At 37.6% G+C, this 24,185-nt stretch overlaps 1 protein-coding gene across 1 annotated transcript in view; it reads left to right on the top strand.

Moving 5' to 3' along the window:
• Positions 1-24,185, top strand: part of LOC140227854 (neurexin-1-like) — a 115,722-nt gene that overhangs the window by 72,739 nt on the left and 18,798 nt on the right. Inside the window, exons 5-7 of the mRNA XM_072308248.1 lie at positions 17,280-17,519; positions 18,168-18,418; positions 19,624-19,745. Of these exons, the coding sequence (XP_072164349.1) occupies positions 17,280-17,519; positions 18,168-18,418; positions 19,624-19,745 (613 nt within the window). The remainder of the gene's footprint in view (positions 1-17,279; positions 17,520-18,167; positions 18,419-19,623; positions 19,746-24,185) is intronic.

The following is a 24,185-nucleotide window of genomic DNA, read 5'->3' as shown; positions in this document are numbered from 1 at the left end:
TTGGGTAAAAAATTTATCTCCTGCCCGGGGAAAATAAGTAACAACATAGTGTCTATTGATACCTCATCATGAGCAAGTGTTTACTACAGAAAAAATGTGACAGTTGTGACGTTAAATGCGCACATTGCACCATATACATTTGTGTGTTTTTGTTGTTGTTGTTGGGTTTTTTGGGGGGATGGGAGTTAATAGTGTAGTATTAATGTAGTCTTGTAGCAAATTGGTATTTAAATATTCTCATTAGTGTGTATTGTGTACTTCAGGTTAACCTCCAAATGACCATATATAATGTAGTTATGCATTGCTGATCTTCTGCAGAATATGCAACCTGTGCATCTTTACACAGGTATATTTTTCACTGAGTTGCTGTATCTACAGATTCATTATGAATGATAATGGCAACTTTTTATGTTTCCTACTAAACTCAGCCCTTTGAGCCATTGAGCTTATGACAGTCCTACTTAAAGGAATGAATCAGTATATTTCCAAGCGTATAAATGCTGCATGACATGATCTTGTTGTCGGAGTCCATCCAATACATCTGCGGATATGAAAGCCTGTCACAATTGAGTCAACAGTGATTTCTAAGGACATATCGACGTGACTATTGAGAAAAAGACCGTGGTATCATGATGCAATATTTGCCTGCCCTCACAAGCAATGACGAACGAGTCTGCCGCAAGTCGGCTGCTCCCCAGATACCTGTTTGTGCGCACGAAATAGCTCGCCCATGACCGTACCATAGCATGCAAACAAGAGGTCATATGTGGACTGATTGTTACAATTAGGTTGGACTCCAATTTATTGCAAGCAACTGTCATGATGTGAACACATGCTATTTGTCTGGAGATGTCATTTAAATGAGGCCCCCGGGAGATAGATAGATAGAGAGAGATAGAGAGATGTGCATGTGGTAGCATTTATTGCTTAGGAAAAGCCCACATCTAAGATATGCATCCATCAGTCTATTCTACATCCTATGATATTTATCAACATCTTAGCTAGATACGTTATTAGTATATACATTATCATTATTATTGTTATTGCTATTATTATTATTATTATTATTATTATTATTATTATTATATTTTCATTTTTTATAATTATTATTATTGCTATTATTATTATTATTATTATTATTATTATTATTATTATTATTATTATTATTATTATTATTATTATTATTATTATTATTATTATTATTATTATTATTATCATTATTATTGTTATTATTTTATTGTTATTATCATTATTATACAGGGCAGGGTTCAGGTAGAAGGAACTATCTAAATACATGTGTGCTCATGAGGCATATCAATATCTCCAAACTGTCTTGTGCCCAAATTATCACATAGCATAATTTTGTGAGAAAGATATAGCATATTTTAACACATGTTTCCCTCTTGTTTCTTGTATCACTTTACTCCTTTCAATAATTAAGTGTATGTCTGTCTGAAAAAAAAAATCAGGACATGTCAGGAAAGGCTCTACACTATTTTCTGGACTCTGAAATTGCAGACATACATTGTAGCTTACTTTTCTTAAATGTGTTCTGAAACATGCCTCTTTTTCTTACCAAGTATAGTAATTTGTCTGACACAGTTATACCTAGTGGACTAATAAGTAGAAAGCAGATTGACCAATTTCTATATTAAGTAACAAGGTGTAGAATCCCTCCTGTTGATGGATCTATGCTTGGAAGCATGATTTTATGCTCCATACAACACCTAAAAAGATTCTAGCTATCTGATTGGTCAATTGCTCTTCACATAACAGTACCACTGCTGTTGAGCTATGCAATTTCGTTCGAGCAGAAAGGGAGAGCACACAATTGATATCAGCACTTAACATTGAATCCACTGTTAAACTCATGATCAACTCATAGTTTTTGCACAGTTGCATGCCTGTGATGTCACAAGAAACATACATTTTTTTTTTTGCACTAAATCAGTTAAAAGCACGCATTCAGTCACTCATTTTGCCAACAACTTGAACTGATAACTTTTTCTGACCATACTGTGTCACCCATTTGTCTTTCATGAAAAAATGGTCGCCATTTCTGTTCTATGTTCATGAATCAGTGTGGACCACATCCGATGACATTCGAGGTGTTGTATAGAACAAATAGTGTGTGGTCTTTACTCGTGAGAAATCTTGTACCATCAAACTTGTGACCATCCACTATTTGTATAATGGACAGATTTGTCATCATGTGCAAGGCATTACAATTCATGATGTGATACTCATAACACTGATGCAACGTCTCTACTGCTAAGAATGTCCTATCGTCTTGTTTTATTTATCAGATGAATAGTGAGGCGGATGTTGCCCCAGGCCAGGGACAGGTAAAAACCATTTTGATTCAGAGTATGTCCTTCATTTCGTCATGTGAATGTTCAGCCTGGATTCCCCCTTTTCCCCCTTTTCAACAGTTTCTTGCTGTTTGACATATTTGGAAATAGATTAACATGATATTAACCTGTCTGTCTGTTGATGGCATCTTCACACTTTTTTTGAGAGATGGCCCCTCCACATCTGCTTGGATGGAGCAAGCTCGTGGTATGGTGTCACTGGTAGGGAGTCGCATCAATTTCAATGTGTGGGACCATGGATGTATCACCGACTAACACAGCAATGCATGCAATTTGTGGATGGCATGTCAGAGTTGGATCCTTGGCTTTAGAGCTCTTCAACAGGACGTTTCGAGATAATTTGTTGTGGATAAGTTCTTTTATGCTCTAAATTAGACAATTTGCAAGATGAGGGAGTATGATGGAATGAAAACATCAGGTAATTGTGCATTTCTGCAAGTGCTGTTACCGTGCCAAGTTGGACATTCTGTTGGATGAAATACACTCATTACACCTTAAGCACTGCAGAAGAAGTATTTGTGCTTCACTATGTGGAATTGAGTTAATGTCTGCTTGTTCAAGCCAAAAATTGGGTTAGTTGATAATGCAGGTATACAATGTCTTATACCGTGTAATTGCCAGATGAACACTGCTCCTATCAAGAAAACACTAACGCTACAATCAATCTTCAACCACCTTCGCCAGTAGTACTAGGAGGACTCTATCATCCTTTGACATAAATCATATTTTGATTTCAGATGACATGTCTGAATTATTTCACCAAAGTGCTAATATTCACAAACTTGTTATCATAGGCAGAGAATAAAATTTGTTGGCATTCTACTATGGGCATCACTTGAGACCCAGGTGATGTGCTGTATTATGATAGTGATTAAACCATTCTTGCTGTGTAGAAATGACAATATGAGGCATTCATTCTGCTAGAGATATTCATTCTGCATACATTGCTTTCCACAGTTGGTTAAAGGAGAAAATGTAAAACTCATTTCTGTACTGATATTACACCCTCCATTTCTAGTTGATACAAGTTCTTTCCTCAAGTTAAGAATGTTAGAGTTTCATTTTGTCTGGCCACACCCTTTGTTTTCCAAGAGTTCTACAAGTTGAATTTAAGATAGCATGAAATTTCAAGCACCATCACTGTCATTTTCATCTCTCACAGCTTGTTAGTCTCACAATTTGTTGTATGACCACCATTGTTATGGAAAAAAAAAGAAATTTGACTTTTATCAGTGTGCAATACCTACTCCTAAACTGTCTACCTAAACACATATAAAAAAAAATATGTCATTACATATCGCATGAGAATGTTCTGGTATTGGATTCATAGATTTGTCTTTGTGGTTTTATTCGACAGAAATGACAGAGCTAAGTGTTCTCGCTGTTTTAGATGTTATTAACTTGGCATGCCACATGATAACTATATTTAATTTGACTTTATTTATAGACATATGATCTTTCAGCTAATCATAATATTTTGTATAATATTCTTTTTTAGGGTGATGATTAGTCCTTATTTTTACTCATGGGTGTGAATTTCATGTAATATCACGAGTCCTAAAATGGAGGGATGAAAAATTTCCAGAGTAAGGCAAGAAATACTGGAAGCGCATTTCCGAATATGATGTATTAGGTTAGGATTGCTTTCTGTTTACATCAAAGCACTTATCGAAATAAATGTTTGAATTAATCACAGAGTAAGTGGAAGGCAATGATCACGTTAGAAAACACTGCCTGAATAACATGTCATTACTGGTTGGTTGATTTTTCTTTTTTAAAAGTCACATCCCTGTGAAATTACAATGCCTGTTTAGGAGAAACTGTTACTCACTGCTAATCTTAAAAGACAATGTTACACATTTATTTATTTTTTTTTAACTTGGCCTTTTGGCCTTTGTACAAAGGTTTTTGTAACGAATCCAAGGATATGATGCTTTGCCCATCAGGAAGGGAACCGTTACACCTTTAAGAACTTTGCTCTTGACATACATCCCCTCCTCTTCCTCCATCCCTACTCCCATGGGCATCCAGTGGTAGATATCGGTAGGCGGGGTAGTCTCTAAATCCCAGTATGAGCCCTAGCTGTATGCTCCAATACAGAACCCGGGGGCCGTGAATGATGGTTTGTAATTTTACACATCGCTGCACAGTGCACTCACGTGGCTGCCCATACCTCCCCTCAAGTTTTGCAGTGATACGTCATTAATGGTGCAGATGAAGAGGGTAAAAAAAGAAAGAGTGAAGATGGAGACACTCCGTTCCTTGAGGGGTCGTTTTGCCCCTCCTCAAAGGCAAGAGAGTCCTCCAGTGCCAAATCTGCATCCTCCACAAAATGTACATAAATACATTCTCTTCTTTTACCTGATCACCCCCTCCTCCTCTTCATCCTCTTCTGCTTTCTGCCGCCATCCATGATATACCGATTCATCTTCCACCCCCTCCTCATTATCTTTTATTAGATGGATTTGTTCCATCATATTGAGGCTTACTCCACTCTGTCCCCCACCCTCCACCCCCTTGAGCTCATCAGTCAAAAAAAAAAAGTTGGGACAAGTAAAGAGATAGTCTACTTGTAGGCATATTTGTGTGTTTGCCATTGTTATTATTTGCAGTAAAGATTGTAAGTACATTCCCAATGTAAGGACAATCAACTGACATTGGCTGTCCGTATGTCATCCGAAGTAAGACTTACTCTTGGCAAAAGTGACATCATAACTTATTTATGATTGTCTTCATCTCTTATCCATTGCCAAATGCTGTGAAATAAGCATACTGCACATAATGCAGGTGTGTATGACAGTCTGTAGGCCTGTTCATCAATGTCGGTTGAAGTTCCACACAATCATCTCACGCATCTAGCATGCAATAGATTGCTTTTTGCAAAGAATTGTTATCCTCTCAATCAAAGAGGAAAAAAAAAGAACATAAAGGACACACACAAATAATAATTTTGCTCATCTAGTTTCTTTCATCTCCCGTGCCACTTTACACTGGTATGGGCACCATCCTTCGTATTGTCTGCTAAACTTATCATTTACAGCTAGACTAGTTCCACTTCCGACCATGGCAGACATGTGACTTCAACCATGTGGCAGCCAATATCATCCCTATGCCAAACGAAGAGTGCAATAATGCCACTACATTATTGCCAGTCTGATGTTTAAAATCCCCAAGGAGATTATTACCTCATGTAAAAATTCTGAGGCAGGATATTTATCCAGGGTGGAACCAAGACTCTTAACTTTTCATTACTGTCAAAAATGTGATGATACAATGCAATTAATGTGATACGCACATCAAAAGATTAAGCCTCCATATCATTGTAATCATCATACTATGTATTGCATCGACACATTTAAAGAATAAAGTAAGGAGAGTACAGACTGTCATAAAGTTTTTCATGTTTCTCTTTTTTTTTTCCATACTTCCCTTTATCTCCCTCCCCTCATAAGTTCAAAATACTTTTCATTTCTTTTTTTTTTATGTAAAGCTGCTTCACCTCTGGAATCCTGTCTGTGCTTGATCCCCAAATTGGCAACGTATCAAATGTCTTCCAGGGATGAATGATGACATGTGTCAGGAAAGGGTTGGACGGAAGATTCATTTCACATGGTCATGGTGTGTGTCTGACTGTCCCCCCGTGATTCATGTTTCCATCTAGGTATGAAAGGGAGATTTGATGAATTCAGCGAGCCGCAAACACAAGTTTTATTGGTGTGGGCTTTACCCTCGTTCGAGGATTTCAAACAGTGGGGAGATTGGAGACGAGATCACGTTGCAAAATTCACAGAATATGAAATGAGTGTGATGAAACTTTATTGGAAAGGACAGATACACTGATACATGAGAAACATATAGTGTAATCAGATTTGAAACAAACTGTACACTTCTTTGGGGATATATCAAGTCTATGAACGGCTCACTTCTGTCCCAAATCCTAATCAAAGAACTGTCCAAGGAGAGAGAGAGAGAAAGATAGAAAGACAAATATAGTAGCATATGATTGAAGAAACATGAAGATAATAGATAGGGTGAGGTGATAAGAAAATTGCAGGCAGTTCATGTACTCTTTCCCCATCATAATTTGTACCACAGGAGATGAGGTCCAGTGGATCTCATTATTCATAGTCCCGCATGTGACGGAAAATGTATGTTCTTTGCTCCTCTCCTATGAGGTCAATGCAAGATGTGTGAAAAAAAGTGGACACAGCAGTCAATTTTGTCATTCTTTATTTCATTTCATCTATTTTCTCCTTTTTTTTTTGGGTGGGGGGGGGGTGAGAAAGGGATCTACGTGTGTACGTAAAGAATATATCCCAGAAGAAACATGCTTCTGTAACACCACCAACCACAAAAGGGCAGGCTATTGCAGACCGTTTACTGCCAACTGATGAAACTTTGATGGGAAGTATCCATAATTTATAAGTCACGTAAACGATGGTAAAGCTTGCCTCCGCCATCAATTTTTCAAGCTGATGGACTTGCGGGCCAAATCTATTGCCCCTTTCAGGGATCTCTCTGATTTGTCAAGAAGCGCTATCATCACAGGTGAAGCTATTGACGAGCTCACAAACGCTTTACTGGAACCGCGCAACTCATAGAAACAAGGCAGATAGGAACCTCTGGACCCCCGATGAATCGCATGGTGTCAACCAAGTTTAATGTGATCACTATCTTGCATTAGCGCATTTAACAACATGAGAGATTACCCAATTGAGGTGTGATTGGGGAAACGCTGAGAAACCTATGCCTCTTTATTGGCGGATTATATGATTATATGATTTATTCATTATGTAATTTGAGAACATGTTACAAAAGAAAGGGTTAGTCATATTGTATGGGAGCAGAAAATTCTGAAAGACGGCAGACCAGTAAAGCTCTTCAGTGAAATTTGATAGATGATGGCAAATTTATGACTTTTTTTTATGTCAGGGGTTTTATCCCCATTATATATATCCATCGAGTACTTTGCAAGTATTCATCCTGATCAGACACCATGAAATTACTTGAAAATCCCTCCCAATTCTTCAAATAATATCCACTTTACTTTCTTCTAAGTTTTGATAGAAAATGTATTTTTTTAAAATGGCAGTGTCCATGCTAAACCTGTCAGTCTTAATTTCATTCCTCTTACATGAGCAACACTGAAAAGGATCATATATGTGACGCTGCATCACAAAACCAAAAAAAAAGTCACCAGATATTGATTTTGAGATGAGGGCAATTTCTGAAAGACCAGACTGTAAGCTAGCTTTAAAATGATGTATAACTCAATACAAATAGACGTTCCTAACTTATCTAAATAATGGACAGGAAGTACACACTCTGGAAAAAGGTTTTCTGACAAAAGAGGCTTTGAAGTTTAAGTTTTATTCAAATGCCTAATCTCACCAAGCTGTGCTGCTCTATAAAAACCATTAAAAACACAATTTACGATTCATTTCATGATCCAAAATTTTGGAATCATGTAGATGAATGATTGCTCTTTCAGATAATATAGACAGTGAAGATTGACTTGGTGGACCTATTTCACTTGTTTTTGATCCTCATATAAAAATTGGGGCATGTGACTTTTTGTTGGTTTTGTGATGCACGGTCACATATTGAGTCTCATGTTCATAGGGGAAAAGAATAATGGCTGTTACAACTTCATGTTTGATTTTCAGATGCATTATTTATGTCTGGAAAAGAGTCATGTAAAGTTCATAATGGGTAGGTGAAGTGAGTAGACTTGACATTTAAGAGCTCACTTGTCTCTCGGTCAAGTTCATATTCAGTGCCGTACATTCAAAGGTAATCTTTTTAAGGATCTGTGCTGAAGGAGATTGTTGTATACGCTAAGCATTGGCGTATTGCATGTAAGCATAAAAAAAGTGCTTCCTCCAACCTGCGCTATTCTTTCAAAGACATAATAAACCTAGATCATGTTTGATATGACCGGAAAACTCTACTGCTGTGGAATATCAATCTCCGTTATTGGCAAAAAAAAAATCCCAATTCTTTTCTAATCAACTACAGATTTGATTATTCACCGCAGGTAATGTCTGGTATACTTTGACTTGCAACTGAAATTGCTTATTCATCGAAGAACTTCCTGTCAAATTGTTTGGAACATTAATGTTATATGTTACTCAACAACAAAAAAGTACCAATGGCATATTTTGAAAAGGTCAGTGAATTAAATTTACCCAGTGGAGTGGAATATAACTGGACTAAATGGCATAGATATTATGTGCCTAAGGGCTAATCAAGGTATTATGTACCAGTTTGCCGTAATTGCTCGGTGAGCCAAACCTTAATATCGGCCTATCTCGATACAACCAGGAATCTCTCCTTAGAATTCCCAGCGTGCAGGAAGCTGTTTTTCTTCAGATGAATATAAAGATATGCCTTTCATAATTCAGCTATGATACAGTAGGTTGGTAATATAAAGGTGATACATATTTTCAATTCTCTAAACTTGGAATTGTGTCATTGCCAGTGGACTTACATGGATTGAAAAAAAAAAATTCAGATTAAAAAAAAAAAAAAGTGAAATCATCAATCTATTCTGATTTTTAATCCTATTTTGATTATTGAATAGTTATTGATTTATTTTCATCAAATTCTTAAACCATACCACATGATAAGAGGTGGTTAGGTTCTTAAATCCACCACATGGCCAAGGTCCAACATGGAACCATACTGCATGCAGCATTATTATGTTGTTCTTTTGTTTTATTATGTGCATCAGTGGTTGTCACCTTATGAATCTTACTAAATAATGTGACAGAGCTAGATACTAATACAAGATAATATGACTTCTTAGAGAGACAAACTGATCGCTCTTGAGCTGTTTCTGTAAGTGTGCTATATTCATTCTGATTATCACTAGTCTTAGTAGTAGTGTCTGCATTTTTTCTAGTGTAAATGTTCTAATCATGTTGATGTTATGAATTTTTCATTTTACCATTATCATTAGTATTAGTGTACTTATCATTGTTATCATTATACTTTTTTGACACTGATATTATAATCATTGATAAAATCGAACATAACTCCTCTGCTAAAGTCATCAATTACTCTTGCAATTTTATTTCATAGTGATTAACTTTTGAGATCAGGAAGTAGATGAATCATATTTTTTGTATACACTCACCTGCTGACACTCAAACTCAACTCTACCACATTTTCAAATAACAGGGCTTGATTTTCCAAGTCCTGTAATATTCATAATACTGGATAAGCTGTTATTTTTGCGAATCAAGAGGTCACAGACATTTCACGTATTGATGTCAAGGCTATTGTAAGTGCAATATTACACTAGTGCATGGCGACATTTTTCACGTTGTTAAATACATGGTTCAATAGTAATTTGCGAAACTCGCGAAAATTAAACCCTCACAAAAATAACAGCTTAACTGACATTTGACGTTGTGAAATATTTTGTCACAAGAATGATAAGAAATTCAATGTAGTCCGTGACCTTGTGCATTTGATCCTCGGAAGTTTTCCTAAGCAGATTTGATATCAGTGTCCCATGTGAGGCTCTGTGCTCATCCAGAGTAGATATGAAGCTAGCCATGAATGAAACATCGCGGCTTGTCTAGTCGAGCATGATTTATATTTCATAAGGGACTGACCAGTGACACTGCCCATGACATTAAAGATTCAGGCATTATTCCTTCTGTGCCTCTTGGGTTGGGGATGGGTGGTTGGTTGGTGGTGTGGGGGGGGGGGGGAAGGGGGGCTTCCATCAAGAGTCCCGTGGTCCCCAATCTTAACCAACAGGTACAGCGGAGGTCAGCTCACCATGTGTGACCCAATCAATCATGAGGATGCTGCGTGCACTGACTGATGATATGTAATGGTTGTAGGTAGTTGAGGAAGGATAGTTCTGGCTACATGTCAGGAGTTGAAAAAAAAAATATTATGAGGCTTGCCTTGCAAAGTGGTTTTTCAGCCCTGTCTGGATAAAGTGTGTGGCACAAAGCAAACATTTTGGATTAGACTTCAGTAACTTCCCAGAAAAGTGCAAATGCAGGATCAAAAGCTATCAATTTTCCTTTTCACAGGATTGATTAAAGCACAGTGAAGGAGTCCCTTTGATAGTTACAAAGACAAGATAAATATTGGTGGGCTTAGACAAGCTGATAGAGGAATACAGAGATTAAGATAGAGAAGAAAAAAAAAAGATGGTCAGAGACTTGGCCTAGAAAAGTGTGATGATAGCAGAGGATGGCTTTTGGTGAGTGATTCTAACCCTAAGATCTAGCAGTTTGATAAGAATTGGTAACAGTATGCCCACAAAAGTGACATGGTCACTGTTTTGCTTTTGATCTTTTTTTTCTTTTCTTTTTTTTTTGGGGGGGGGGGTTTACCCAGTGTATCACTGCGACATGCAATATTTTGACCATAGGGCTTTACTGTGGTATAGAGTCCAATGGAGCACATTGAAAAAGAAACTTCAAAGTCAAGATAAGCTTTGGCATCAAACAGCAACACAGGAATAGGCAAATCATTTTAAAGGGAGGAAAAAGATTGGTGTAAAATAAAAGAGGTGTGAGTAAAGTGAAATGTTTGTAGAAGATTGCTTTGATGTGAGCATTTATATAATGTATATAAATACATGTAAGTACATAATAGTCATATTTATATATTTATATAGCTACATATATCCTTATATAATGTGTGTTTATGCTTGTCTGTGTCAACTGAAATTTAAAAAAAAATGTCAATCTGCATAATAAGTATGTGGTCATAAAGACAAGATGAATTCAGGCTTAGATGAATATCTAATGTAATAATCACTGATGATCAAATACGACAGAAAGTATAGAGGAAATGTGGGAATAGAACAGAGACAGAGAGATCCACTCACAAGAGTTAACTCTTAGTACAACTTAAACCTGTATTGTATGGCATTTCATTTGAGAAGCTTGCAGTCTGTATGTTGTGAAACATTGCCTGGGACTCAGACAGCCAGAGTGCCTGGAGTCTTTGCAGGAAATTGATTAACAAATAAGACATGATGGTGCAATATATCAAAATTTAGCCCAGGTGATTCTGAGATGGGGAGAGAAGTAGCGCAGAAGTAGCCAGACACTGCAAACTAGGGAGCACCTCAAAAAGCTTTGTGAGATAGAGAGGGAGAAATCTCCCCCCCCCCTCCCCCCAAAGCTTTCTGTTTCTTAATACAGTGGATAGACATTAAGTGGCAATGGAGTTGGAGCTGAAGTTTGAGTGATGCTCTTCTGAATTACACAACCACTTTGCATTAATGATGCCAGACTTGGTTTCCATCCACCCGACTGTGCTTGAAGAGCATGGCTGAGTGTGCCATCGTTTGTCCTCACGGTAGCTGACAAACATCTGTCGAAACCCAGGCTGAAAGTTGTGTTGCAAGGACAGAAGAGAGAGAGGGAGATGGTTCTCTGCAGAAGCCATGTTTGTGTCAGCTCTCCAGCACACGCCCTCACCAGACAATCTTGTTTCTCGTCCTAGTGTACAGATACAAACTTTAGATCATTGCTTTTTAAACACTGTCCTCATCATCAACATTTCACATTCTGTCAGAGCTAAATATTCATTGGTATATTCAACAAATTTTATACTTATTTGTTTCATGAAGACATTCCTGCTCAAATTGGCAACAAACATTGGGTTTTCCCCATAGCATGCCTGACCAAGCAATTACTCATTAATCCGGAGCTTCTTTTTTTTTTGTCCGATGAATGATCCTTCAGGTAAGGCCACAGCAATCCTCTTGTCATCGTTTGTATTGCATCTCCTTCTTACCTATCATAGAATGAGAGCTTACTCAGTTATGTCTCTGAGGAATAAATATCAGAAATATCTGTTTCAATCCAGTAGTTCTTAAATCACTATTTTTTTAGATATGTCTTTGTCATTGAAACTTGAAACAGGAATGGTGCATACGTTTTACATTGGTCATGATTAGCTGTAAGGAAAAAATTTTAACCGCCATCAAATTTGATTATAGACCTAATAGATCAGTCTTGGGCCCATGTATGAATGGAAATTTATGAATTATCTTTTCTGCAAGTGACTAACAACATTTTATCGTCATGTTGTCACGATGAAAATAATGCAAGATGATGCTAAAAGAAAAGATGATGATCAAGTATTGAAATCAATTAAATGCTGATATTCAGCAGCACCATCGGCTCTTCCTGGTATTAACCCTTTTTGTGCCATTGAGTCAAATGTGCATAAATTTCATACACACATACCTATGGACAGTTACTTCATGTGGTACACAAGAGAGTTAAGCCTGTGTCTGTTTCAAGGTCTGTCTTTGAAATTTACAAATGAAAGGTCATTGGGTGCAGCATTCCCTGTTCTCATTCTGTCTCGTGGAACATTTTATTGCATCTGATGTTGATATTTTGCGGTGAAGGGACCTGCCATTCTGTGGACATTATCTGTTCATTCATTTCCCTGGCTCATTTCATTTGTGTGCATTTGTGTGTGCATGTGTGTGTGTGTGTGTGTGTGTGTTTGTTTGTCTGTGTGTTAGATGACAGGGCCTTACAAGCCACAATGTCCATGTCATGACATTATCAGGCCAGTCTCACAATATTTGCCCCGACACTCGCGAGATTAAGGCTTCCCCCCCCCCCCCCCAAGGAGAATGACAACATCACTAAAATCTATGTTGCATGGCATTGAGGTATCAAAGTAAAATTTTCTTTGGTCCGTATTCTAGAGTGTGTCATCTGGCCTAGGGGCAGCAGATATTTATTGGTAAATGTTGGTATTAATAAATTCTAGATCAAGCTGGAATTTGCCATGAATCAATGGATTTTGTTTCATAAGGTAATCAGTGAACAAAATAATAAATGATGAAAGTATTTTGCCTGCACACACAGCCACACAAGCAAGAAATCATATTTCAGATCTGTCCTGTGCCATTGGACATTCTCACAAGCGAATGACAGTGTGAATATAACTAGAAGCTCCCATTGTGGGAGTTGTGAGATGTAGATTGAGCTATGAAAGCAGGCCGATGGGGTGGTGGTGGAGGGGGGGGGGCACAAATGGATCGGCTTTCTCATGAATTGTGATGCCCCTCTCACTTGTGATTGCGACTCTCATCAGGTTTGGTTGGAAGGGCCCTGAGATTTGCTGGCAAGTATCAGGAGCCATCAATGATGCAGAGCTAGGAGGGAGGGACCTTGATTTAAGAGAAATATGCTCATTTGAACAAGAAGTGATGGTTTCTCGGGTTACTGGTACCACTGCATTCAATTGCTGTTGTGAAGTGGCATTTGCATCTGAATGTCATATGGTGTGGGTTATCTTGCCATGTAGCGAAACAGCAACAACAACAACAAAACACACACATAATACATGTTTGCTTTGTTGTTGTCTTCTTTGCTACACAGGGTCTTAAGCCAGTCACCGATTCTGAGGTTTGAACTTCAACACTAACTTTGAGTGCACCAATAGTGTAGTAAGCAGACATGTAATACAACTATGGGTTCAAGCTGTATACAGAAATAGCTGCAGATAAGCTTGAATACTGAAAATGCAATACAAATATGGATGCAAGCTGAATACAGAACTCACTGGAGATAAACTTGACACTGAAATATTACAGTTCCAAAGCAAGCATTTGAAATAGTCACCAGACAAGAGATAGCATTAATTTCTTCAGTAATAATGGTGAACCCCCTCAAAATATGTGTTTGATGAAATCAATGCAGTCGAAGCTTCAACTGTATGATCTTTATGAATTTGCAAGTATGAACAGTATATTTGTTTCATTATGCCACAAGCACTGCAAAAAATAATGCAGCTGGAAAATCTAGGGTGCATTGTATGGTTAGAGTACAACATATTAAGGTATCAAAATGGCCACCATTTGTTGGCTGATTTTCACTGATCTCTTTTAATTAGTAATGAAATCCTGTGCCCATTTCCCAGTGATACTGTTTTATAATGTGTCTGGAAGGATGATTACGTATCTTCATTTCAAAAGGCATTATTTCCCTGAGCTCAAAGAGAGTTGAGGTTATGAAGGGATGGCAAAGCGGGCAAAAAGAGGCGGGGCAAACCTGGTCAGATTTGCACAAAATGTCTTCGCTCAGGCTCAAGATGATGTCACCTGTGGACATGCAACAATTTTCAGGATCTCATCACTTGCCCTGGGCTTGTTGACTGGTAACCGATGAAGCAGACATTATATACTTCAAATATACTTCAATCTCTTAGCCCTTCGGTCTCTCTCTTTTGCTATGGAGATTAATGGTGATTTGTGGGTGTGCGTTCTATTCATCTCTCATTTTTTCTCCCCCATCTCTCTCTCTCTCTCTCTCTATCTATCTATCTATCTATCTATCTATCTATCTATCTATCTATCTATCCATCTATCTATCCATCTATCTCTATATAAGAATTAGTATATATGTGGAAGAAATTAGGCTTGTTACATTCGTATGATGCACAACATATTTCTGTTTATGAGATATTGTTAGATTATATGCATCTGTGTAGAAGTATTATGATAATTTGTGCAAAGCTAAAATTTCAGAAGAGTTATTACACATATTATCATCTCAATATTTGACAGAATTATATAATTTTGCACTGCATGATATTGTACTTATATCCTGGCACATCATGACATTTAGACTGGAGGGGAGGGAGCACCTCCTGTTTAGACTCTCATCGTATGTTCATTTGTTAAATCACGATAAAGGCTATTTGCAGACTGAAATCTTGATTATCAAAGTGAACATTTGAGAGCAACGGCCATCTGAAACCTAATATGTTCCATTGTAATTATGTATGTGTATTGCAACGGTAACATTTTTTCTCACAGCTATAGGAAAATTAATTGGAGGGAATCACATATCGTTGTCGTTAGTATCTTAGATGGTAATGTGGCAGTTTCTTCCAAGCAAACAAATTGTGTTTCATATGTCAGCATTTTTGTCAAAGCCTAGAATTTTAAAGTATGATAAACTTGAAACCCTTGCACACGTGTATAGGCCACTGTTTTAGGTTGAGAGGATCTGAACGGTCTGATGAGAAGTACAGAGAGTGTTGCCAATTTAGGGGAGTCTGGGTTAGGGAGCGCATGTTGCTTGCGTGTCGAACATGGAGATCACATGACTTGTTGAGCATGTATGCTCCCGTCAGTAAATTCATTACTTGTCCAGACATCCCACGAACGCAACCTGGGGACACAAAAAGACGAAGCAGCCGAAGAAAAAAAAAAAGTACTGATAATGAGAATAAAAGAGGAAAAAATGCTGTGGGAAGATGAGGACCTATCTGTTTTCCCTGCTCCATGTACCACATGGCGTGCCAAAGTTATTGAGCACGTTACGCAGCGATCCCAGATTGCAAAGTCAGATGTTGAAACGGTGCGTAGCAGTGCGTGGAAAGCTGCCCAGAAGCTCTGAATCTTGAAGACACATTTGCCCAGCATGCATAACTCACATACATTTTAACACTTCTCAATATCTGACTAACCTACTTTTTTAATGACACAAAGAGGTCTTTGCATGATATAACTCATGTATACATATGTACATACAATCATCACACATCACACATACATATACCTACATACATCATATGTATATATATATATATACATGCATATATACATACATACATCCATACATACACAAATATATTCATCTGTACTAATGTAATACAATTAATTTGAATAGGTCTTGTATGACGTCAAGTGTATCCAAACTGGGAATATAACATCCATTTGTAGCACTGTCTCCTATGGAAATGTCCATTTCATTGATGACAATGATTGAACCAGAATACGATGCCGTTATCATATTTTCTACTTGTGCAAAAAAGTTTGTTTGTTTTTTTCTTTCCATTGATTTCTTCTAATCAGTTCTGTCCCCCACAGAACATTCATCATTTGTTTCACAATCAGACATATTTCTGCTGCAGCACAGTCATATTTTCAGAAATATTTGAATATTAACTTTTTAGTTTTTGTTTGAAATGTGATACATTTTCTCAACAGCATGGCTCGTTTGTAATAATTCTCTTACTACAAAATCTAGCATCTCTGGATGAATCTACTTCATATTTTTAGAAATAATTCCATAAAACCTTTGGCAATTAGAATATGGCATGTTTTTCTATGATGCACTCATATTTTTTTCTTTTTGCAGAGTTCTACTCATTTTCACTTCACATTGTTTATCTTCTTCATAGTTGGTCAGTATTTTTTTTTTTAAAGATTGCATGATAACTTCATCTTGAATATTAACATGTTGTCTTTATTCCATCTTATAGTTATGGGAGAGAAAGGTATGACTTGCTGTCATAAAGCCCTTTTGGTTCTTGCTTGACAACAATTGTGAATATGATCGGTGTATTTATGCTCTGTTGCGTATATAAAGTCAGCATCTAAATCATTACTGGGTTGAGTGATAATATGGCAACTCTGCAGCATGGCAGGTGAATTTTAGCAATGGAGCAATTCATCTTTAGGTCTACCGACTTTCATTTTGCCTGACACATGGGTCAAGAGTTCAAAGTTCAGAGAGGTCAGAAGAGTTGTCATGACCAGGGTAGTGCTGTTCGCAGATGAATCACCAACAGCTTCATTTAGTTAGGCTTTTGTATAGCTCTGTTTTGCATCATTTCATGTGAGTAAGTATTCCACCAGAAGAACTGTTGACTTTGTTTCCCCCCCCCCCAGCATGCTACTCTTTTTTTCAAGAATGTAGCACTTTCAACAGTATTGGCCACAAAAAATTGTGGAGTGGCATTGTTAATTGCGGCAAGAATCATATCTGAAATATGTGTGCATGATTACTGCATTAAACAGTTAATATAGATGTACATATGCTGATGGATGGCCATTTCTTTTTATTTTTCCAAATATGGCCCCACCCTTCCCATAATTCCCCTGCACAGACTGAGGGAACCCTCTCATTCAGTTTCCGAACCAACGAGCCATCAGGTGTCATCATGTACAACCGAGGGGCGGACCACATCACCGACTTCTTTGCCCTGGAACTGATGGATGGCTACCTCTACATGGTGCTGGACCTGGGATCAGGGTCCATCCGGTACAAGGCCCCTACCCCACCGCTGAACGATGGTCTCTGGCACTATGTCTTCATTGATAGGCACCACACTCGTGGCACAGTCCAGGTTTGAGCTCTCTCTTCTTTTTTTTTTTTTCGTATCGGCAATGAGAGTCTGTCCACATTAGAATTAAAGTGTAACTTTTTTGCTTTGATGTTTGCAGTGCAGGACTTACAAATCCTACAAATTGATATATATTTACTTTTACTTTCCAGGTGCACTTTGTATGCCAGTTTTATCAGAACTTGTGTGCTTGATTGCAAATTCACAAATGAATTCACTGAGGTAATTGAATCCCTGAGCAAATTTCTGCTGGCTATGATGATGTAACCTGTCAAGTGAATAAATAGATTGAAATCTGTAAGTATGGTGACAATTCTTGACAATGAGCCATCAAGTGTCATAAGTTCGTCATTGAATTTTTTTCCGAATTCAAGCACCTTTTCTTGGGCATTTTGTTACGAAAAGGTATGAGAATTTGAAGTCTGTGGTGTAACTGTTTCTTCTGCCAGTAAACATAATGGAATGCTTACTAAAATATCAGCAATTTCTAGTCACCAGAAATGGTATGACAATTTACACAAGTTCCACCCTTTCTGATCACATGTGTTTGCTCATGAGTTCACTTGGGTGTGTGATCTGAAGTCTATGAAGCAAGTGAGGAAATGTTAGTTCGGTTAAACATAACTCGTCGTGATCTCGTATCGCATTCAGGTCGATAACCAGGAGGTGGGCAAATTTGCCGTGGGAGGAACGAGTCGCCACCTCAACCTCCAGGACCACTTGGTGGTGGGCGGCATCGACTTCGAGACGGACGGCGACTTCCTGCCCATCGACCTGTTCTCGGGAGTGCTGCGCAAAGGTTACGTGGGCTGCCTCAAGAACCTGGTCCTACAGGGAGATACTATTGACCTACCCGCGTTTGCTGTGGAGCAGGACAACAGCGATGTCAGACCTTTCTGCAGGTAAAAATTGATCAGGAGGGGGGGGGGGGCGTCCCCATGGCTCAAGTTTCTGTATATGCCATGAATTAATCAAGCCTAATTTTTTACCAAATCAGGACTTCCTGACAATTTTGCGAGTGGTTAAAGTCGCGATTGTGGAGTACAGCAATGGATGGAGAAATGTGCTTGTGCATGTCGCATTCATGCCGAGATCGTTGTTTATGTTTTGACAGTTTTTTTGTAAATTCATGAATATTACCTGACTCACAAAATTTGTGAAAAAAAAAACAACAACATGATATATGGCATATACAGTATCCCTTCACATCAGGGAGGAGTGACAAGAATTTATTGTACTTCAGCCAAGCAAAGTTTGAAGGAGGTATATAGGAACCAGATTGTGGTGTGGTGGTCAGGGGGTCAGTCTGTTGCAAAAGTTGTGGATGGAACTTTACTTCTCCACTTTTCAAGCAGTACAAACAAAATTTGGCATGCATGTTGAGCACAATGTAAAGTTGTGCAAAGGCTTTTTCAAGGCTTTGTGGATTGATCTACTCTTTCCATTTTTTTTTAACGATTCATAAGAAAATTGGCACATGGGTTATAGTGATGTGAATTTGTGCATATTTGTCAAGAGTAGCAAAAAGTGTGTTGCCATGATAACAGCACATTACTTACTGTTAGTCCGCCACATTGTACTTGTACAAAAGTGTTGTAGGCGCAGGTATATACCATCTTCAGTGATATTTCTAGTTTAAATTGATCAGTTATTAAGGAAGATGTCATTCAATATGAATCTTGAGAGGTATTGATTTGATCAAGGAAGATGACAATCAAGATGAATCTTGTTTGTATTGATCAATTGTTAGGAAAAAGGAACCACAGTGTAAATCTTGATTTGCATTGATCAGATATTAGGAAAGAAGACTCACAGTGAGAATCTTGATTTGTATTGATTGATGATCAAGGAAGATTGCAATTTAAGATGAATCTTGATTTGTATGATCAGTATTTAGGGAAGATGGTGATTTGTAGTGTAAATCTTGATTTGTATATATATATATATATATATATATATATATATATATATATATATATATATATATATATATATATGAATTATGCTGGAAGAGAGAGAACAATGTGGGCCTTGTTTAGTATATTGATCAATTGTATGGGAAGATGATCCTCTATGTAAATCTTGCTTTGAAATGGTCAATAATCAGGGAAGAGGAACCACAGTGCGCGTCGGAGCCGTGCCAACATGGAGGGCTGTGTATGGAGGGATGGAACCGGTTTGTCTGTGACTGTCGCATCACTGGCTATACGGGAAAGACATGTGAAGAAGGTAACGTGCACCAGTCTCTACAGATACCTATGATACTAACATATATTGCAGTTTCCTGACCAGTGTGCACAGAAATCATTACACTGCTGACTCCTATTTAGCATTCTCCATCTATTATATTATCTCTTTCTCTCTTTTGATCCCTACTCATCCCATGCCTGACTGAATTTTTCTGTCAAGTTTGGCATTCTGAGAAAATTATCATGGGTGTCTTCCAAGAATGAGTTTGATACTGACAAACAATTCAAACCCACAAGAGACAAGCTGATTTGCTTGTCCAGTATGACTTGGGATACTGTACAAAAGAACGTAAATCATGGTTCAAATCAATTCAGCTAAATTCAATTCAAGTGTCAGTTTGATCTCTTGTAATCAATTTTAAAACTTTGATTAGATTTTTAAGTATTTGACTTCGCCCATTAAGATCCTTTGGCCATATTTCATTTATTTGAAAGCCTCCAGACATTGGCATGAGTTTTTTTCTCTCTCTCCTGAGGAATGTATCTTCAAAATACGTTTTTACAAAAATCTTGGAAGTCATGCCTTTCTTCGATGGTGAGAATGCCACTCTTGATGATATAACAAAAACTATCACAAAAATTTTTTGTTTGTTTGTTTGTGTGTGTCACTGATCAAAACTCAAAATGTACTTTTTGCACTAACTCTAAATCAAAGCATGGGGAGAGAATGTTGCTGTGTCACAATTTTCTGCGAATGTGAATGCGCTGAAATCCAAATCCCACATCTTTGCCTCACCGCCTTGCCCAGTATGCGGAGGGAAATATTTAGTGCACATTGGACTCTACTTGCTTTCTGTGGACATTTTGGAACAATGCATATTCATTCTTTTTTTTTACATGCCTTTCATTACATTTTAGAGAGTTTGTTTTTAATGACAGATTCTCAATCTCATGAAGCAGCAGCATGATTTTGGGATGGGCAAGTACAATTGCAAATAGCCCTGATGTTATCATTACATTAGTAAAGACAAAATTAACTCACATTTCTATGTAAATTGACCTCAACAACATATGGAACCTTGTACAGGTTCTTATTTTCATTATTATGCTTTTATTGTTGATTTTTTTCTCATATAAATTATTTTACTAAAGTCAGTGTGCACTGAATAATTTTCTCCCTTTTTTATTCTAAGCTGTATGAAGCTAGCAGTCAGAATTCACTGAGATGCTAGATTTTAGCTGGACTTGGCATGCATCAATCCATAGCTAGTAAGATTAGAAATCTGCATCAATCTTGCATTCTTTCGTCAGATATGCTTCCTTGCCAGCACTTGACTTTTGACTGTCATATTGCCTAAACTCTGAAACTCCTTTCCAGCATCCTTGAGACCTGAATGCTAACACAAAAGGCAGACCAGGGCTGGAATGAGCTTTGAAGCTTTGCGGCTCTCGTTTCGCTTGTCCTCTCTGTCCAACTTTCTCTTTATGAATAAATGCTAATCAACCTTTATTGTAGAGAATTGATGGAAATTGAAAAGATGATATCAAGGCACATGATCAAAAAAGGTTTCCGGCAAAATCCAGCACTCATTCAGACATGTGTACGTTGTATCTACCTGTCTGAATTTTCATCTTTAAATGGTTGCTATCTCATGTCAGTAAACTACATTTTGTATTAGGAAAGGTAATCCTCATCATCATTTAACAAGAAGGCATTTTCTCGCACTGCTGTGTCTGCAGTCATTTCTTGATTTTGATCATTTTTAGTAAATGAAATTGTGAAAATAATTTTATAGGAATTAGTTTGTCCATATAGAGTTTATAAATTGATATTTGAATTGCCACTCTTGGCCTTGACTGTTTCTATTGGTTTTTGTCATCAAATATCTAGCAATAGCTTTAGAGTGAGCACTTACACATGGCACAGCCTGTTAAACCTTGCAAGAAAGTGAAGAAAAAAAAAAACACAAAAAGAAACTTCAATTCTGTCCTTTACAAACTTGGCTGGTTGTTCATCACAATGCAATGCTTTCTGGCAAGGATTCACTACAGTAGTGTGCCCACTGTAATGGCAAGATTTGCACGGTGCACAACACACACACACGACAGCACCCAGACCTTCATGTAGACGTTGTTGCCTGCAGTAGTGATCAACCTTTATCCCTTGAAAATTACTGCACCCGATATCACTCACAAAACAAAAGACTGAAAAATGCATATTCCGCTGATCCCGACGACCTGGGGGCACAATACATCTTGGCTCCATCGTCGTCGGCTGCATGATTTATTTCAAGGGGCAAAGAGAAAAAAGCAATGTAAATTCACAATATTGCCTTTATTTTCATTTGTGGTGTGTCTCAACAGCAAATCTGCCACAGAAATTTATGGGCCAAGTGCTGCTGAGTCAAGTTGCTCGAATATGCCATTCTGTTACAGTGCCATTAATCTGAAAGGATCGTTGACAATCCAATGTCCACAGGCGGTGTTAAATACATATTTTAAGGAGATGCATTGCATTAACTGCGCACTTCTATAGTCTTCATTTTCTTTTGTGTTTTGAGCCAAAGTGACCAAGTTATTTCAAACCTTTTTTCTTAATTGCATCGCACATTATTCAGGAAGGTGTTGAAAAAAAAAGAAAAGTGCAGAATATAAGATGTGAGGATTCAGTTATTGTCTGTTCATTTTTTTTTCCAACTGCAATTTAATCCAAGTAGATAGATAACTTTTCTAACTGCATTGTTACTGTCCCAAAAAAAGTGTATCCCAGCATATACCTGGAGACACGGTTTTTGACAGTCTTTAAAAAACAAAGAAAAAACCAAAAAAAAAAAAGCATTCTAACAATCCAGTGCTTGTTTTGTTGTTGTTGGGATTTTTTTTTTAGTTAAACCTTAAAGCCTGCATGGAAATTTATGGCTTAATCTTGTTAGGTCTAATGCGATCATTACCTTGTAATCACCAAAAGTGCATATTTTTCCAAAGGCATAAATGCTCAAAGGGCGAGTGATGATAGTGTTATGCAAAATGAAATTCTGAATTTTCCTTTCTCTGGGCAAGGCTTTATTACAAGTTTTCTGTGACACACTTGTCTCTTGTTTGTGTGACTGTGCATAGAATATTAGTCCTTTGTTCTGACTAACAATTATATATCTTCTCATTGACTCTTCTCTATATACAGCAATCCTTTTATTTTTTCATGTTATTGTAGAAATATCCAAAAGAAGCAAAGATACAATCAGTCAAAAAGAAACATGCTGATAAAGATCTGGAAAGGATAGATTTTAAGACTGTTTAGTGGATTTCTGTGGCTGAATTCTTTTAATTTTTGCATAAACTCTTCTAAATTTGGCCTGGAACTGATACACAACCAGTCCGATAAACAGTCCAAATGTGATATACAGCCAATTCATACAGGGGGCTTCATCATATGCCCTCTGGCGCCCTCTTTTGGGCAGAATCAACTCTCTTTGTAGTTGGGCTTTAATAGGAAAAATATTGAACATGCTTTGGTGAAGACAAAATTTCCTCTCTGTGTTCTGAATACATCCAATGTTTCTGATATGTTTGTTGGTTGGCCAAAAACATACTGTATGCTGTAATGTGTGCAGTAAATTATATAATTTGAAGAGTCAATGAAGTGCTTAAATTATCCCTGCCTTTGACTAACATCTTTGGTGCAGAGCAAAATGAATGGTTTGTTCGTGTCATTGTTTTCATTTGCCACTGATGTAATTCCCCCTGTTCAGACCCGGCCTTCAAATACTAACATCTGTTTATATTCGGCTGTAGAGAGTTACTAGAAGAATTCTCTGTAATCTTTCTCTCAGTACCTTTTTTTCTTGCTCTCTTTCTCGTATTTCTCACCATTTATCATGGTTTCTTGGGAAGATCTCAGATAAGACATTGCTATATATACAAAAGACAGGAATGTGTTTTCTCATTCTCAAAAAATGTTATGTGAATAAACTTTCAATGTTGCCACGCATCTTTAAAACTTTTGTGTGCAAAAAGTGTTCTGATTACTAATGAGCATTTCAACATGCTTTCGTAGAAAATATGTGTTCATGACATGAGATCACGACAGTGATCAAATTTCTGATCAGTATCAAACTCCTTCACGAGGTCTTTCCCAAGAAACAGTGATGAAAGTTTAGCATATCTCCCACCCATCCCTCCATTACTAACAACAGCTGCTAACACAACTAACAATCTCTGGCTTCTATTGTCGATGCCTCTCTCTCTTCAATCCTTTCCAATTTTCCTCTGAAAAAAAAAAATCAATCCACCTTCTCGCTACCTATCTGCACCCCTCGCTGCATTACTGCCAAACGAAATACCCTTCTTGCTCTAACGCTCTGTCTGACTAACACACGCACACCAGTGTTCACGGAAGAAGGTGAGTCGGTAACCACGCAGACATCGTGCCACATGACCTTCTTTGCCAAAACGAGCCACGGGTGGCAGTAAATGGAATGGA

This window comes from Diadema setosum, chromosome 1 (assembly GCF_964275005.1).
Source record: "Diadema setosum chromosome 1, eeDiaSeto1, whole genome shotgun sequence".
NCBI classification, from domain to species: domain Eukaryota; kingdom Metazoa; phylum Echinodermata; class Echinoidea; order Diadematoida; family Diadematidae; genus Diadema; species Diadema setosum.
This window is presented reverse-complemented; position numbering and strand designations above follow the sequence as displayed.